This window comes from Phycodurus eques, chromosome 1 (assembly GCF_024500275.1).
Source record: "Phycodurus eques isolate BA_2022a chromosome 1, UOR_Pequ_1.1, whole genome shotgun sequence".
NCBI lineage: Eukaryota > Metazoa > Chordata > Actinopteri > Syngnathiformes > Syngnathidae > Phycodurus > Phycodurus eques.
In genome coordinates this window covers 34271591-34287807 of record NC_084525.1, presented here as the reverse complement: position 1 = coordinate 34287807, position 16217 = coordinate 34271591, and the positions used below count along the sequence as shown (strand labels likewise).

Genomic DNA, 16217 nt, shown 5'->3' with positions numbered 1-16217 from the left:
TCACGATGTTTTAATCTCTAAAGTGCAACTAAATAATTCAAAGCTCTTGACCTTGGAGTAAACTAATGTAGTTGCCGCATAACAACAGTGTTCATTTCTAGCACTGACCTACACAACACTTCTTGATGTATAACACAGTGCAAGAATACCAGGGTCCGTTTATGTCTCATCCTGCACTCTCTTCAAAAGTCCCAAATTTATACCGTTAGATTTGGACAACCATCAGTTGTTATGCCTGTTAGCTTGTCCCATTTGAGTCCCAAACATTTATTCATCTCTGTGAATAAATCACTCCCTGCTGTAGTCCTTTTCATTTATTGGATGTCTGCTAGTCCCTTAGTCATTTTGAAGTCTGCAGTTATTGCACATACAAAGTTGCTAAGCGGTATCATTAACAACACAGCTCTCATTCGAAACCATTGCAAAAATGTCAAAGTTTACCGCTCTGTGTTGCAGTTGAAGCTCCAGATCTTTCACAACGTTCTCATTCCTTCTTGTGACAGTACTTGTACGTCCGACCAGACAAACAAACGGATTCATTTTATTTGACCATATTAGAGCTGCAGACTCCACGAAGCATTCCTTGATAAATGCTCCATCAGAAAATGGTTTACTATTCCTGACCTTGTGGTGGGGATGTGACATAACTTTTTTGGCATCTGCATCTCTAGATGTGTGAAGTTTCATCAAAATTCCTTTTTCATTTTTTATTTCAGCTAGCAAAACATTCGACTCCTTGACCTGCTTTTCATCAGACAGGTTCTTGTAGATCTCTACGTTTGGTAGCGTAGTCACAATTAAAATTGTAACGTAACCTGTGCGCCAAACTAAGCACATGGCTTTATCTTTGAAGTGTGTAAATAAGTAGTGTATTTTGATGATCGATGACTTGTTTAGAGCCATTGTTTAACTTAACATTGTCCAAGTCCTCTGATTTCTATAGTCCTCCATTGAAGCAGACTGATTATCTTTGTGTTTAATCAAAGTAAGACATTAGCAAACATCTGCTTTTACTTTGGATATCAACGATCAACATTTTCCCCCATTTTCTGACATGTTACAGACCAAACCAGTAACTGAATCATTATCAATTCATGAAAAAAATAATGGTCAGTTTAATCTCTTATGAAAATAATCGTTATTTGCAGCCGTAATATGAATAAACTGTAACTGACTGAAGCAGTCAGCCAGAAGTGTATATCAAACTAGTGACCCTTCACATCAATCAGTACCCAAGAAGTAGCGCTTAATTTAAAAAAACGGTTGCTGAGTTGCAACATCACTCCCTCTCATGTCATATTGCTTGTTTATTGGCTTTTGTTTAACTAATCAACGATACCAAATAACAGTAATTGGTTAATAAACAGTAATCATATAAATTTAAAAAATCCAATAAACTTTAATGCAAAGTAAATTTTTATCTGATTATTGGATTAATCGACGGTATTATCGATAGAATGTTCAAATCAAAACCTATTCGATAGTGACAGCCCTAGTTGCTAACTGTGATTCACAATTTCCAGTTCCAGCCAGATCAACTGCGTTGCTCGGTATGTGGCTGGCTGGCTTAGACCTTAGCACAGTATTTCTTGTATGTTACAGTAACCACCTGAAATTAACGTTCACACGTCTTGCTGTTTTTCCTCTTGACAGCTTCAACGGAATGTAAACAAATAGAGAGTGAAACTCACCAAAAACAAAATTCAGAGGACCCCTCAATGGATGCGTGTCCCCCACCTCAACTTGTGTCTGAACCAGTTGCTCCACAAAGTAACTCTCATGTCAGCATAAAGAAGTCGACAAAAAGTGACACTTCTGTTGAAACAACTGAAAAATCGAATCCCTCCACACCACCCGTAAGAAAAAAATCTGTTCCATCTCTGGCCTCCCAATCTCCAACCACATTAGGATCTGAACACAATGAAACCGGGGCTGTTTTGAACTCTTTGACATCATATATAATACCAAAGAAGCAATCTGGACTTCAGTCCTCATCAAGCCACATGATAGCCTCATGCCAGAAGCCTTCGGTCCCAACCCTGCTGAATGAGCCCCGAAATCTGCCTGTGCCACCTGCACCAAGCGCTCCCCCCTCTAGACCCTCTCAGCCAAATAACCAGGTCAGACAGAGCATCCAACGCTCCCTCACCAGCATCTTGTCCAAAAGGTAAGACGTCAGTATCGTCATCCTTTTAAGTACTATATGCTGTTAAAAAAGATGACAATGACAATAATAAAATCTACAGTACATGAACACGCATCTCAATTGGCTAGATTGCCAGTACATAATACAGTATATTGACTAACTCTCTTTTTGTTTATCAAGGGTTTGTGACTGTGAGGAATTGACCATGTCTGAAAGTGATGCTGCAAAGCTTGTTGCGAGCATTGAGATGGAGATGTTCAACATATTTCGGAATACAGACAGCAAATACATGAATAAGTACAGAACAATTATGTTCAACCTGAAAGATCCGAGAAACAAGGTTTGCTCAAAGTTAATAAGTGCTATTTTGTGATCTTTGTGAATATGCATTCAAAGTGATATGTGCTGTAAGTCCAGTACTACATAGGTATTACCAGATAATATTTCTTTAGGGCTTGTTGTATCGAGTTGTACAAGGAGACATTAGTCCTTTCAGACTGGTCAGAATGAGCCAAAAGGACATGCAGGCAACCAAGGCCCCAGACCACAGTGTAAAGGACACATCAGAGGTAAAAAATAAGACACATCTTAAATCCATGAGTTCCCGGTAGTTTCCCTCCAGGATCAATAGAGTCCTGTTTGTTTTAGGTTGAAAATCCAGCTGCCAAAGCGTCTCGCTTGTTGCAGAAGCCTGAAGCTGTGAAGATTGATCTTTCCTGTTTAAATGTCACTAAACCTGAAGCGGTGAAGGTTGAGCTTTCCTGTTTAAATAACCCTAAACCTGACAGAAGACCAGTGGGCAATGTAAGCATTTATCTTATTCTGATGCAGATGATGTTTTGACTTGATAATAACCTAATACTCGCTTCCTAATGTACTGTATACTTGCTGTGTTAAACTGTATTTTTTCACCCTGCAAACAGAAGCGAAGTCTTTCTACTCCCACTATTACTCTCAAGAACAGAGTAAGTGAGCCAAGCAAGGGGAGCTCTGTACCAGATGTTCTTACCTGTATGCTTAAAGACACAACCTCTGAACACAAGGCTCATCTATTTGACCTGAAATGCAAGATATGTACAGGTGAATTGAGCGCGTTTATGGGATTAGAAGCATAGTATCTGTACATCATAAGTATTTCGTCCCATTATTACTTACATATCTAAAATCTTCTCTATTTTCAAAGGACAAATGGGAGACGAGGAACCTCCAAACAAAAAAAATAGGGTGTCTGAATCAAGCGTTAAGCATTATTCGCGGTGGAGGAAGTCTACAGGAGATGACTCACCTCTACGAGTACCACCTGACTCACCTGACTTTGATTATTCATCATCTGCTTTCGACCCTTCATGCCCTCTTATTATTGACACCAGTGATTTTGCTGTTGTCGAATCGCCGGCTTCCCCTATTATGGATTCTCCGGCCTCTCCTACTTTAGAGTCACCTGCTTCCCCTGTCATGGAGTCTCCTACATCTCCAGTTTCGGACACTTCTAAAACCACAAGATCAAAAAGAACATATACACCTGTTGTGATTCCAGCCATCTCCACAGTAACTATTACAAGGCGTGATCCCCGTACTGCAGCCAATAGGAGCTCTGCATCATCACGTAGCACCTCTGGCCCTATAACTACATTAAAGAATCAGTCAGCACCTTATGCTCCTCCTACAGAGGGTACCTGTACTTCACCATCCATACCACAGTTGACAGTACCACCAACAAAACTATTACCAAAGCCTATCCTAATGAAACCGTCCTCTTCAGCTGATCCCCGACTCTATGGCACATCCTCAAGGTATTTAAAGACCTGCACAGTTAAGTTTGATGTAATAATCTTGCTTGTATATTGAAAAATTGTGTGAAATAGCTAAAATGCGAGTATGGATTTGTTTTGGTGGATTATTTTCCAGAAATGTGATCTCTGAATCTCCAGCCAGTGGCGAAACTTCGCAGTTCCTGGCCAAGCAAGAAATAGTGTGGAAAGGCTTCCTCAACATGTTCACCGTATCAAAGTTTGCTACGAAGGCGTATCTGGTTTCAGGATCTGCCGAAATTCTGAGATCGGTAACATTTTTAAAAGTTTTATCGGATCAGCTCCACCCTTTGTCTTTGGAATTAAACTGAAAATAATAAGCATCTTGTTCTTGCCTTTAGGAACTAGCTGACAGCGTAGAAATTGGTGGACGAATCATGCCTCAAACAGTGTGGGACTATGTTGCCAAGCTCAAGACCAACATTACAAAGGCAAGCATCATATACACTCCTCTCCAATAGTATTGTAACAGTCAAGCCAATTCCTTTATTTTTGCTATAGGCAGAAAATAAATGGGTTCGAGAGCTCAACAGTTGTTTCCAGGTATTTGCATCTACAGATGATACGCAACCTTCTGTTTTAAATGTACCCAGTTTTCATGTGAGCAAAGGTATTGGTCAGTGTTTGTCTGATGTTTGTTTTGGAGGACATCTATTATCCTACTGTCCTACTAGATTGATTACTCAAACAATAAACAGCGCTAAATGTCTATGCCTGATTTCAGATTTTAGTTTTACCTGTGAAGACTACATTTATTCTTGTTAAAGGTTTAACCAGCATAAAAAAAAACAAGAGAGCTGTCTTTGGGTGAAAAACACGCAATAGTGAAACAATGACATGACCCTAATGAGTTGAGTCTACAGCTAAAAAAAAAAAGAAAAGAAGAGGAATTGGTCTTACTGTTTCAATACTTTTAAAGTGAAGCATATATTAGATTAATTTGTCTTGTGCAATACTATTTACATTGTATACTTTTTTTTATAATTGTTTATTAGGAGTTATGCGTAATCCGCTTTCATCCTGCTACTGAAGAAGAGGAGGTGGCATATATCTCGCTCTTTTCCTACTTCAGCAGCAGAGGGCGTTTTGGTGTAGTTTCCAACAATAGCCGTTCCATCAAGGATATCTACCTTGTACCGCTGAGCGCAAAGGAATCCATCCCATCCATACTGCAACCTCTGGAAGGACCAGGTGTGATAATGCTTGAGTCCATGACTTAAATCCACACGTGCACATGTGGATAAGATTTTTGGTACCCCTCTGTTACTGAAAGAAAACCCCACAGTTGTCACAGATAAGTTGAATCTGACAAAGTAATAATAAATACAAATGTAATGAAAATTAACCAATGAAAATCAGACATTGCTTTTGAATGGTGGTTCAATAGAATTAGTTTAAAAACAAATTAATGAAACAGGCCTCGACAAAAATGATGATAATCTAATACTTTGTTATACTACCTTTTGAGGCAATCACTGCACTCGAACGATTTTCGTAAAACTTTTTAAAAAATTTCTGCACTTCTCAGCATGTCTTTTGGCCCACTCTGGAGCAAACTGTCTCAGGTTTGAAGTGTGGATTCTTCAGACATCATGTTTCAGCTCCTTCCACGGATGTTGAATAGGATTGAGATCAGGGCTCATAGAAGGCCACTTCAGAATAGTCCAATGTTTTGCTCTTAACCATTCTTAGGTGTTTTAGTTGTGTGTTTTGGGTCATCATGCTGTTGCAAGACCCATGAACTGCGACTGAGACCAAGCTTTCTGACACTGGTCCGCACATTTCTCTCTAGAATACCTTGATAGTGTTGAGATTTTATGGTACCCTGCACAGATTCAAGACAGCCTGTGCCAGATTGAACAAAGCAGCCACAGAACATAACAGAGCCTCATCTGTGTTTCATAGGAGGGAGTGTTCTTTTCTTGGTATACTTCATTTTTGCGGAGGTGAACATAGAGCTGATGTGCCTTGCCCGAAAGCTCAAGTTCTGGCTCGTCTGTCCATAGGACAGTCTCCCGAAAGCTTTGTGGCTTGCCAACATGTAGTTTGAAAAATTCCAGTCTCACTTTTTTATGATTTATTTTCAACAGTGGCAATGTCCTTGGTCATCTCCCATGAAGTCCACTTTGGCTCAAACAATGACAGATGGTGTAATCTGACACTGATGCACCTTGACCTATAATTTCTTTGCAGGTTGTTCTGGGCTCTTTTGTTACCATTTGTAATATCTCTCTCTTTATCATCAATTTTCCTCCTGCGGCCACGTCCAGGGAGGTTGGCTACAGTCCTGTGGATCTTAAATTTCTGAATAATATGTGCAACTGTAGTCACAGGAACATAAAGATGCTTGGAGATAATTGTATAGCCTTTACTTTGAACGTGCTTGTCTATAATTTCATTCTAATCTTGTGAGACATCTCTCTCCTTCGCTTCCTCTGGTCCATGTTTAGTGCGGTCCACAAAATGTCGCCAAACAGCACAGTGAGTACTTGTCACCCGAATAAATAAGCTGACTGACTGATAACAAGTTTGAAGACACAACTTGTTTGAACATGTCCTTGTGGTCAAATTATTTTCAATCTTTTCTAGGGGTACCGTCATTTTTGTCCAAGCCTTTTTCATGCATTTTTTTTTCATAATTCTGTTGAACCACAATTCAAAAGCTGATTTTCATTGGTTAATATTCATTACATTTTTATTTATTATTACTTTTGTGGCGGCACGGTGGAAGACTGGTTAGCACATCTGCCTCACAATTCTGAGGACTGTGGTAGAAATCCCGGCCTCGCCTGTGTGGAGTTTGCATGTTCTCCCAGTGCCTGCGTGGGTTTTCTCTGGGTAGTCCGGTTTCCTCCCACATCCCAAAAACATGCATGGTAGGTTGATTGAAGACTCTGAATTGCCCGTAGGTGTGAATGTGAGTGTGAATGCTTGTTTGTTTACAGTGGGTACGGAAAGTATTCAGACCCCCTTAAATGTTTCACTCTTTGTTATATTGCAGCCATTTGCTAAAATCATTTAAGTTCATTTTTGTCCTCATTAATGTGCACACAGCACCCCATACTGACAGAAAAAAACTGAATTTTTGCACATTTATTAAAAAAGAAAAAGTGAAATATCACACAGCCATAAATATTCAGACACTTTGCTGTGACACTCATATTTAACTTTGGTGCTGTCCATTTCTTCTGATCATCCTTGAGATGGTTCTACACCTTCATTGGAGTCCAGCTGTGTTTGATTGTACTGATTGGACTTGATTAGGAAAGCCACACACCTGTCTATATAAGACCTTACAGCTCACAATGCATGTCAGAGCAAATGAGAATCATGAGGTCAAAGGAACTGCCTGAAGAGCTCAGAGACAGAATTGTGGCAAGGCACAGATCTGACCAAGGTAACAAAAACAATTCTGCTGCACTTGTTTCCTAAGAGCACAGTGGCCTCCATAATCCTTAAATGGAAGATGTTTGGGACGAAAAGAACCCTTCCTAGTGATGGCCGTCCGGCCAAACTGAGCAATTGGGGGAGAAGAGCCTTGGTGAGAGAGGTAAAGAAGAACCCAAAGATAACTTTTGCTGAGCTTCAGAGATGGAGATGGGAGAAAGTTCTAGAAAGTCAACCATCACTGCAGCCCTCCACCAGTCGGGGCTTTATGGCAAAACACCTGAAGGACTGAGAAATAAGGTAAGAAATAAGATTCTCCGGTCTAATGAGACCAAGATAAAAGATATAACTTTTTGGCCTTAATTCTAAGTGGTATGTGTGGAGAAAACCAGGCACTGCTCATCACCTGTCCAATACAGTCCCAACAGTGAAGCATGGTGGTGGCAGCATCATGCTGTGGGCGTGTTTTTCAGCTGCAGGGACAGTATGACTGGTTGCAATCAAAGGAAAGATGAATGTGGCCAAGTACAGGGATATCCTGGATGAAAATCTTCTCCAGAGTCCTCAGGACCTCGGACTGGGCCGAAGGTTCACCTTCCAGCAAGACAATGACCCTAAGCACACAGCTAAAATAACAAAGGAGTCGCTTCAAAACAACTCCGTGACTGTTCTTGAATGGCCAAGCCAGAGCCCTGACTTAAACCCAATTGAGCGTCTCTGGAGAGACCGGAAAACGGCTGTCCACCAACGTTCACCATCCAACCTGACAGAACTGGAGAGGGTCTCCAAATCCAGGTGTGAATTCCCAAAAAGACTCATGGCTGTATTAGCTCAAAAGAGTGCTTCTACTAAATACTGAGCAAAGGGTCTGAATACTTATGGCTTTGTCGCATTTCAGTTTTTCTTTTTTAATAAATCTGCAAAATTGACAACTATTTTGTTTTTTTCTGTCAATATGGGGTGTGGTGTATACATTAATGAGGAAAAAATGAACTTAAATGATTTGAGCAAATGGCTGCAATATAACAAAGAGTGACAAATTGAAGGGGGTCTTAATACTTTCCGTCCCCACTGTATATGTGCCCTGTGATTGGCTGGCGTTATTATTGGACATTGTTTGACATAAAATAGCCAAACCTCATCCATCCAGTGGACAAGTTATAATCCATCCATCTATTTTCTACACCGCTTATCCTCATCGTGGGTATGCTGGAGCCTATCCCAGCAAACTGTGGGCAGGAGGCGGGATACACCGTGAACTGGTTGCCAGCCAATCGCAGGGCACATCTAAACAAACAACCAATCGCACTCACATTCATAACTACGGACAATTTGCAGTCTTCAATTAACCTACCATGCATGTTTTGGGGATGTGGGAGGAAACCGGAGTACCCGGAGAAAACTCATGCAGGCACGGGGAGAACATGCAAACTCCACACAGGGGAGCTCAGATTTGAACCTGCGTCCTCAGAACTGTCAGGCAGATGTGGTAACCAATCGGTCACCGTGCCGCCACAAGTTATAATATTTATTTTAATTCAATTGTACATGAGCGTTTAGCACATCTGCTCACGGTTTTGAGAGTTAGACAATTATCCGTAGGTCTGAATGGTGGTTTGTCTATATGTAACCTGCCATTGGCTGGCGACTAGTCCAGGGTGTACCTGGTCTCTCGCCCAAAATCAGATGGGCTATGTTTAAGATTAACGCTGACCTTAATGAGCAAGCTCTGTAGAAAGTGGTCGGATGGATGTATTCTTGATTTTAAAAGATGCCCAAAATGTTCAACATGATATTTTTTTTCTTTTCTAAGCAATAATGTCGAACCAATTATTCATTGGATTTTTGTTTCTTCACAGGACTTGAAAAGAACAGGCCCAATCTTCTTCTTGGTTTAGCAATTATCCAAAAAGCAAAACGTTCCGGAAGTGTACTTCAGGAAATAGATGAAAAGAGATCAAAAGTTGTGTCTAAAGACCCCATGTGGATCCCAAAACCTCCAGTTCTCTATGGTTCTGGCAAATTGGAGGTTTTCCAACCCTATGATCCTGAGACCCCAACAAACACAACCCCCCCTGTTTCACCCCCTTGTCCTGGGTCACCATCAGAATTCTCTTCTAACACAGAAACTCTACCATCACATGTGACCTCTATTAACGCAAACCCCACCGTTTCGACCTCAGCCCCTGATGCATCCACCCAGTCCACATCCAGTCACATCCCTGACAGGAAAACGAAAGCCCCCACACCACTATCAACTATCTTAAGTACATTGTTTAGAAAAAAGCAAACTACTGTCATTGTCTCTAATGAGGAACATTGTACTACTAATGTGACAACAGTAAGTGCTAAGGTATCTGTGCTTTCTCATGTGTCCGGATCAATGGTGGATCCAATTGTTCAACAGTATGGACAGAAGTCTAAAGTCAAAGATATAGAAGAGGAGTACACATTTGATCGTCCGTATGACCCAGAGGAGGAGTATGATCCAGCAACGGGATATGGAACCGTTTCTTCACAGAGCAAAGGAAACAATAATTCGAAAGATTCTCCATTATCAAAAGCTGCAGATGATGATGTGGCCTATGATCCAGAGGATGATACTATTTTTCAAGATGTGCATTGTAATGCAACGAAACCGAATCAACCTAAAATGTCAAACTGTCCATCATCAACATTCCCAATTTCCACACAGGTTGAAACACAGTCTTTTGCCAAAACTCCAACTCAAACTTCTTCTCTAACTGCAGTTCCTCAGAACCTTCCCACAGGTTCTATAGTTGTCTCAGCTGCTACACTAACGGAGCAGCAGCGAATGCTTGAGGAACTTAATAAACAGATTGAAGAGCAAAAACGACAGTTAAAGGAACAAGAAGAGGCACTTCGTCAACAAAGAGAAGCTGTAGGTATGTTCATGGCACACTTTTCTGTTACCGATTCCATGATGTCTCCTCCATCAAAGTCTCTGCCTCTCAGTCAAGTCTCATCCCTTCAAAGTGGGATAATTCACTCAGAGTCAAAACCTTCAGAATCAAAAGATTCTAAGCCAGAAGAGGCCAGCAATCTAACAGAGGTTGTGAATGATCCCAGCAGGGAGTCACAAACTGATAGCCAGGAAAACACAAATGCCATTCCTTGTTTAAATATCACTTCAGTTATACAACAAGATGAAGTATCTCACAATATAAAGGAAAATGAAAAATCTTCATCTGCTGGTGAAATTGAGGATTCAGATGTACCTTATGATCCAGAGGATGAACTTTTCAATGAAATCCAAGATGATGTATTTCAAGTAGGCACCACAAAGACTCAGGATTCCTCTTTACCGAGAACATACGCAGCTCCAATTTCATATCACAGCAGAAGGCGTAGGTCATCACCAAAGAAGCGAAGTCATCGTGAAAGAGACCGCTGCAGAAGTCCTTCAAGGAGATCCCATCAATGTTCCGTTTCACATTCCAGGAAACACAGGGAAAGGGATAGACACAGAAAAAGTGAACGAGACAGGTCAAAGCATAGAACTAGAGATCAATCTGAACGTGAGGCTCGTCATCGTAAATCACATAGTACACGGCGACATTCCCATGATCACAGGTCACCATCCTCTACAAGAAAAAACGATTTGGTGCCACCAGAAGAGTTCAGGGCGTCCCCCAATGTCACTGTTTCCTTTGAAATGTCAGTTGAACCCAGATGATGTACAATTTGAACAAAGTAACACATTACATACCTCACTTTCTATGGAAAATACCAGCAATGAAAGCTCTGATAAAGTCTTTTCACAAGAGAATTTGGCCAATTTAAGATTAGAAACTTCACAACAAACAAACTCCAACGAACCTGTAGTAAACAAGGACAGTGTGCTTAATAACTCGGGTAATGTTTTTCCTCCCCAGATGAATACACAGCTAGGAAAAAGTGGAGATAAATTTGAAAGTTCAGTTCCTCTGAGAGAAATTGACCCCCCCATTCGAGATTCCCCTGAGAGCCCTGACCCTGATCCACAGTTTATAGAACCAAGTGTGGTAGCTCAATCTGATAAAATCATTGATTGTCCAAACACAAATCAGTAACCTTACACCAGCTGTGGAAGTAGACAACGAATTACAGCTTTCTGTAAACCATGCAACTTTACCACTACACTTTGAAGGTAAATCAAATGTTGGCAATCTCATTTTTAGAGCACTTGATATACAGGGATCAGATTCAGGAGAGCAAAATATGACACAGAAAGAGAGAGAGCAGAAATGTTTCAGTCAAACGCTTTCAGAAATACTGGGTCAAGGGGGTGGACCTTTAAACCAAGATATGAAAATAAGTACTAGTGTAGGACCTGAAATGGGCCATGTTCTAGTAGGTAGTGAGCCGGACGAACATACTGAAGTTCCTAATCTGAAGGGAGATGAGAATATGTCCCAGTCAGAACAACCAGCTAGCAAGCCATGTGTCATGGATATTGGGGTTTTACAGATTCAAGGTATGACTTCAGATTTGACAAAAAATGATTTAAATAGAAGGAATTATGATCAAGAAAGTATTTTAAAGTCAAATGTATCCACATGTTCAGATGAAAAGCATGCAAATAAAAAACACATAAAAAGAGAAGAGGCATCCATGCATAGACCAGAGCAAACTATAAAATACAGACATTTTGAGGCTAACACTTCCTACAGGGGACAAGATACTGTTGGATCTGCACACCATTTCAAGGAATTGCAGTATGATATTAAGTTGGAGAGGAGTGTGCAAAGCCTTGATATGAAAGTGTCAGAAAACCTACACGAACATAGAAAGCACGGTGTCAGAGAAGTTTGTTCATTAGGGCTTGGTCAAGTTGTAGCTTGTATGGGTGGTCAACGTTTTAGTGATGCAGTTGACTTGCATGTTCCAGACCGAGACATTGAAGAAAGACTTCCAGATAGCAACTATGTAAATATTCAAGGAAGAAATAAGTATGACCAATGTCCTGAGAGGACAAATGAAAAAAGTGATCAACAAGACCAATGTTCTTTTTCTAATATTATGAATACAGATTGGAGAACTCAAAAAACTGGAATAGAAGTTAAGAGGAGTGAAAACATGGAACTCTTTGATTGTAAGACAAACCTAGATTGGAGTTGTCCAGGATCAGTGGGAGATTCAGTCAGAATAGGGCAACATGGACAAAATGAAGGGAAGCTCCATCAGCCTGGTTGGAGAGGGACAACTATCGAAAGCCATGGACCTGTCAAAAGCGTTACTGGAGGTATAGACCCTTGTAAATCATGGATTGAAATGGGAGGGCCAGATGTAGGGCCTTCAAAGCATGATAGCAGACTACCAGGTTGCCCAGATGTCACCGGACCAAGACTCGAGAAGATGTATCCTGATATAGAAGTCCCAGTACGTGACTGGAGAGAACCGGATGATCCAGATTTCATCGGACCCATGGCTAATGCCAGAGGACCCGATATGGATAACTGGAATGGACCACAGAGATTATGTACTGACATGAGAATTCCCATGCATGATAGGAGAGGACCAGATGTTTGTGATTTCAGAACACAGGAAAGGAAAAATCCAGCTATGGTGGATGGTTTTCTTGGCAGGAAACCCGTAAATCCTGATTTCAGAGAACCAAGAACTGAAATGAAACATTCAGCTATGAATAGTTTAGGATACGGCGTGAGAGGGCCAAGTGTTCCAGACCATTTAGGATCATGTTTTGAAGGAGTTCTGGGTAGGGAAGGCACTGTACATGACAATAGAGGGCAGAGAGGTCCAGGAGGCCATGATGTCAGGGGAAAAGGGCCTGATGAAAGAAAACCTGCAATGGAATGTCTGAGGATTGACACAAAAGGTCGTGTAGGCTCACATTTCAGTGGGCCAGGGAATGAAAGGAGGGAATTATCAATCAACCGTCCTTGGGACACTCAGTCAGAAACTGGGAATCCAAATATGAAGGTAACCTTGCATGACTGGAGAGGTCCAGATATTATGGGACCAGGACCTGAAAGAGATCACATAGGGCCTGATAACAGAAGACATCAACCATTTATGGAGAATAGAATACTAGAAGCAAGATTTCCAAACAGACCAGGGGATCAACTTTTGGGTCCAATCACAGTGTGTCCGGGGCCTGATAGGAGACATCCAAACAGGCACGAAATTAGGTACAACAGTGTTTTTTCTGACAGGAGAGGCACTGATCATCCTTTCAGAGGACCTGGCCCAGATAAAATACTTCCACAAATGATCAGCCCAGAGTGCAACTGGAGAGGTCCACATTTAAGAGCTGATTTAGAGCCTGAGAGGAAAGGTCCAGCTAGTCAAGATTTTAGAGGACCAGAATGTGCAATTAGAAATCCAAATATTGAGGGCTTGGGGCCTGACAGACGAGAACCGGGAGACCGTGACTTCAGAAATACTAGTTTTCAGAGGGGTGCAGGGGGTACAGGTCCTAACTGGAGAGAATATAGCCCACCATTTATGGGACCAGGAAATAGGCAGAACAGCAGGTCAGGGCCAGACAACAGGGAAGATCAAAGCCATGGAAGGAAATGTGACTTACATGGGGAGGTCCTCAGAGGAACAGAAGTGTCATTTGAAAGTGCAGACATAGAGGGTAGACAGCGTGATGATAATGGTAGAAATTTGAAGGTTTCAATGCCTATGAGAGGAAATGATAGAGGCACAGAACTTGGTATAAATAGTCACCAAGCCAAATGGAAAGCAACAGATTGCAGGTACCAAGCACCAGATCATAGAAGCACAGACGCTGAGGAGCACTGGTCAGATGAACGTGAAATGCAATGTAAAAACGAGTGGAACCGTCAAGATAACCGGTATCCTCGGCCGATTGCTGAGGGTATTGATGTGCCAGTTTTTGAATATAATACAGGGGACCCTTGTAATGCACAGAGGGGCCCTGGGATGAGGGAGCGCGGGCTTGTACCAGAACGGACACCTTTGCCATTTTCTGGCCCTAGGAGAATTACTGCGGATGATAGGAGTGGTCCTGGCTGTAGGGAGCCAAGGCGTTTCCAAGATAATACTGATATAGTGCGTGCTAGGCCTGGTAGATTAGGACCTGGAAATGACCGTAGAGAGACTAGTAGAGGACGTGCTGAGCCAAGATGGGGATCTGAAAACATAGGCTGCAGACAACAAGAACACGAAAGGAGAGTTCAAGAGGCAAGGCAATCACGAAGCATGGAACGGGCAAGGCCTGTTCCTGATATAAATAATTCATTCCAAAACAGAAGAGAATTTGAGATGCAGGACAACCATGAGCGAAGAGGAGTAGGAGATACAGATGTTCGATTCCATGAAAATTCATATATTGAAAGGCCAGTGAGTGACGTGAGAAATTTACATTCTGGAGCAATAGAACCAGAAAGGGAAGGTTTAGACATTAAAGGTCCTACACCAGGTGGCCAAGGATCTGAATCTGGTTTTAGGATGGAAGGCCCAGACATGAGAAGGTTTATTCATAACAGAATGGACATGAGGGGGGCACCTGACAACCTAAGACTGGGACATGGGCCTAGTGTGTGGGATACAGACACTGAGGTTCCTGTGTGTAATAGAAGAGTTGGAGACAAGATGGGCCCACGTTTAGACTCAAATGAACCTGATCCTGCGACAAAGGATGGCATGAAATGTTCTGACATAAGGGACTTAAGACGGTATAATAGACAAGAGTTAGACACTAGAGGTAGGAGACCAAGGCAGAAGGTTCAAGCAGTTCATGGTCCTCAGAGGGGTCATCGTGGTAGTTCAGAAAATCCACAAAGCCAACAAGTAAAAATTCCAAAACCTAGGGCTGCCTTGCTGCCCACTCCAACTGAAGGCCGCATATGCTTACCAAATCATAAGATTAGCAATTCCAGCATGTTCAGCATAAACCAAAAACAATTGGGCCACCATATTAACAGGCAATGGAGTAGAGGTAGATCATATAGTCAAGAAAGACAAAGACAAGAGGCAGAAAAAGGTCCTGCTGGCAAGGGGGGGGGCGAAAAGTGCAACAAAAGTCACAAGTAGGAAGCCTGCCATTTATGTCCTAAAACTAAGAACAACCATACTATGGACTTGTGTTAAAACACAAAAGTATTTGTGAAGCTGTCATACATAACATTACATGACTGGGGAAAACCCATGCCTCAATGAACAACATGACTTAAAGGCAAAATCAATGTGATGACTACCAAGTGAAATTTTACCAGGTATTTCTATTGACAATGTTCATCTTGGTTGAACAGTCGTTATATAAGGCCTTCTATGGTTCTCTTTAATTGAAACTAAGTGTGTCAATCCCTAACCACCCGTGAATTCAGGTTTTGGAGCATTTTCATGAACATTGACAAATGTTTGTACATAAATGTATATATTTAATTTGTAGTCATAGTTTGGTTTATAGTGTATATGTTGCTTCAGTTTATGACCATTTTACAACTACAAAAAAATAAAAATAATAAGACCAAGCTTTTCAATTTTGTGTCTAATTTTTTTGTGGGTTTGAATCTACTCAGGCCATCTTGTGTGGAGTTTGCATGTTTTCCCTGTGCTTTTTCCTGCATTCTAAAAGCATGAATGTTAGGTTAACTGAAGACGCTCCAATGTCCATAGGTGTGAGCGGTTGTTTGTGTCCTGTGACTGACTGACACAGGGTATCCATCTCCTCTCACCCAAAGTCAGCTGCGATAGGGTCCAGATCACCCAAGACACTAATGAGAAGCACCATTAAAAATGGATAGATGATTTTGAATCATAACAGCGCTTATAGTATATTTTTAGGCTTTAAACATGTCAAACTGTTCAATGCAAATAGGATAAGAAGGCGACTACTTTTCAGAGAACACTTCAGGAGGTGCTTTTATAATGATCCAACC

General features: G+C 41.4%; 1 protein-coding gene across 4 annotated transcripts in view; it reads left to right on the top strand.

The window, feature by feature from the left end:
• Nucleotides 1–15809, top strand: part of si:ch73-181d5.4 (death-inducer obliterator 1) — a 45408-nt gene extending 29599 nt beyond the window's left edge. For 3 of the 4 annotated variants that reach the window (XM_061689231.1, XM_061689232.1, XM_061689230.1), the window contains exons 7-16: nt 1654–2167; nt 2327–2486; nt 2599–2715; nt 2795–2950; nt 3070–3226; nt 3330–3939; nt 4055–4208; nt 4299–4388; nt 4953–5148; nt 9204–15809. In XM_061689231.1, the coding sequence (XP_061545215.1) occupies nt 1654–2167; nt 2327–2486; nt 2599–2715; nt 2795–2950; nt 3070–3226; nt 3330–3939; nt 4055–4208; nt 4299–4388; nt 4953–5148; nt 9204–11041 (3992 nt within the window). In that variant the 3' untranslated portion in view covers nt 11042–15809. The remainder of the gene's footprint in view (nt 1–1653; nt 2168–2326; nt 2487–2598; nt 2716–2794; nt 2951–3069; nt 3227–3329; nt 3940–4054; nt 4209–4298; nt 4389–4952; nt 5149–9203) is intronic. The other variant, XM_061689234.1, reaches the window with a different exon arrangement.
• Nucleotides 15810–16217: the final 408 nt, after the last annotated feature.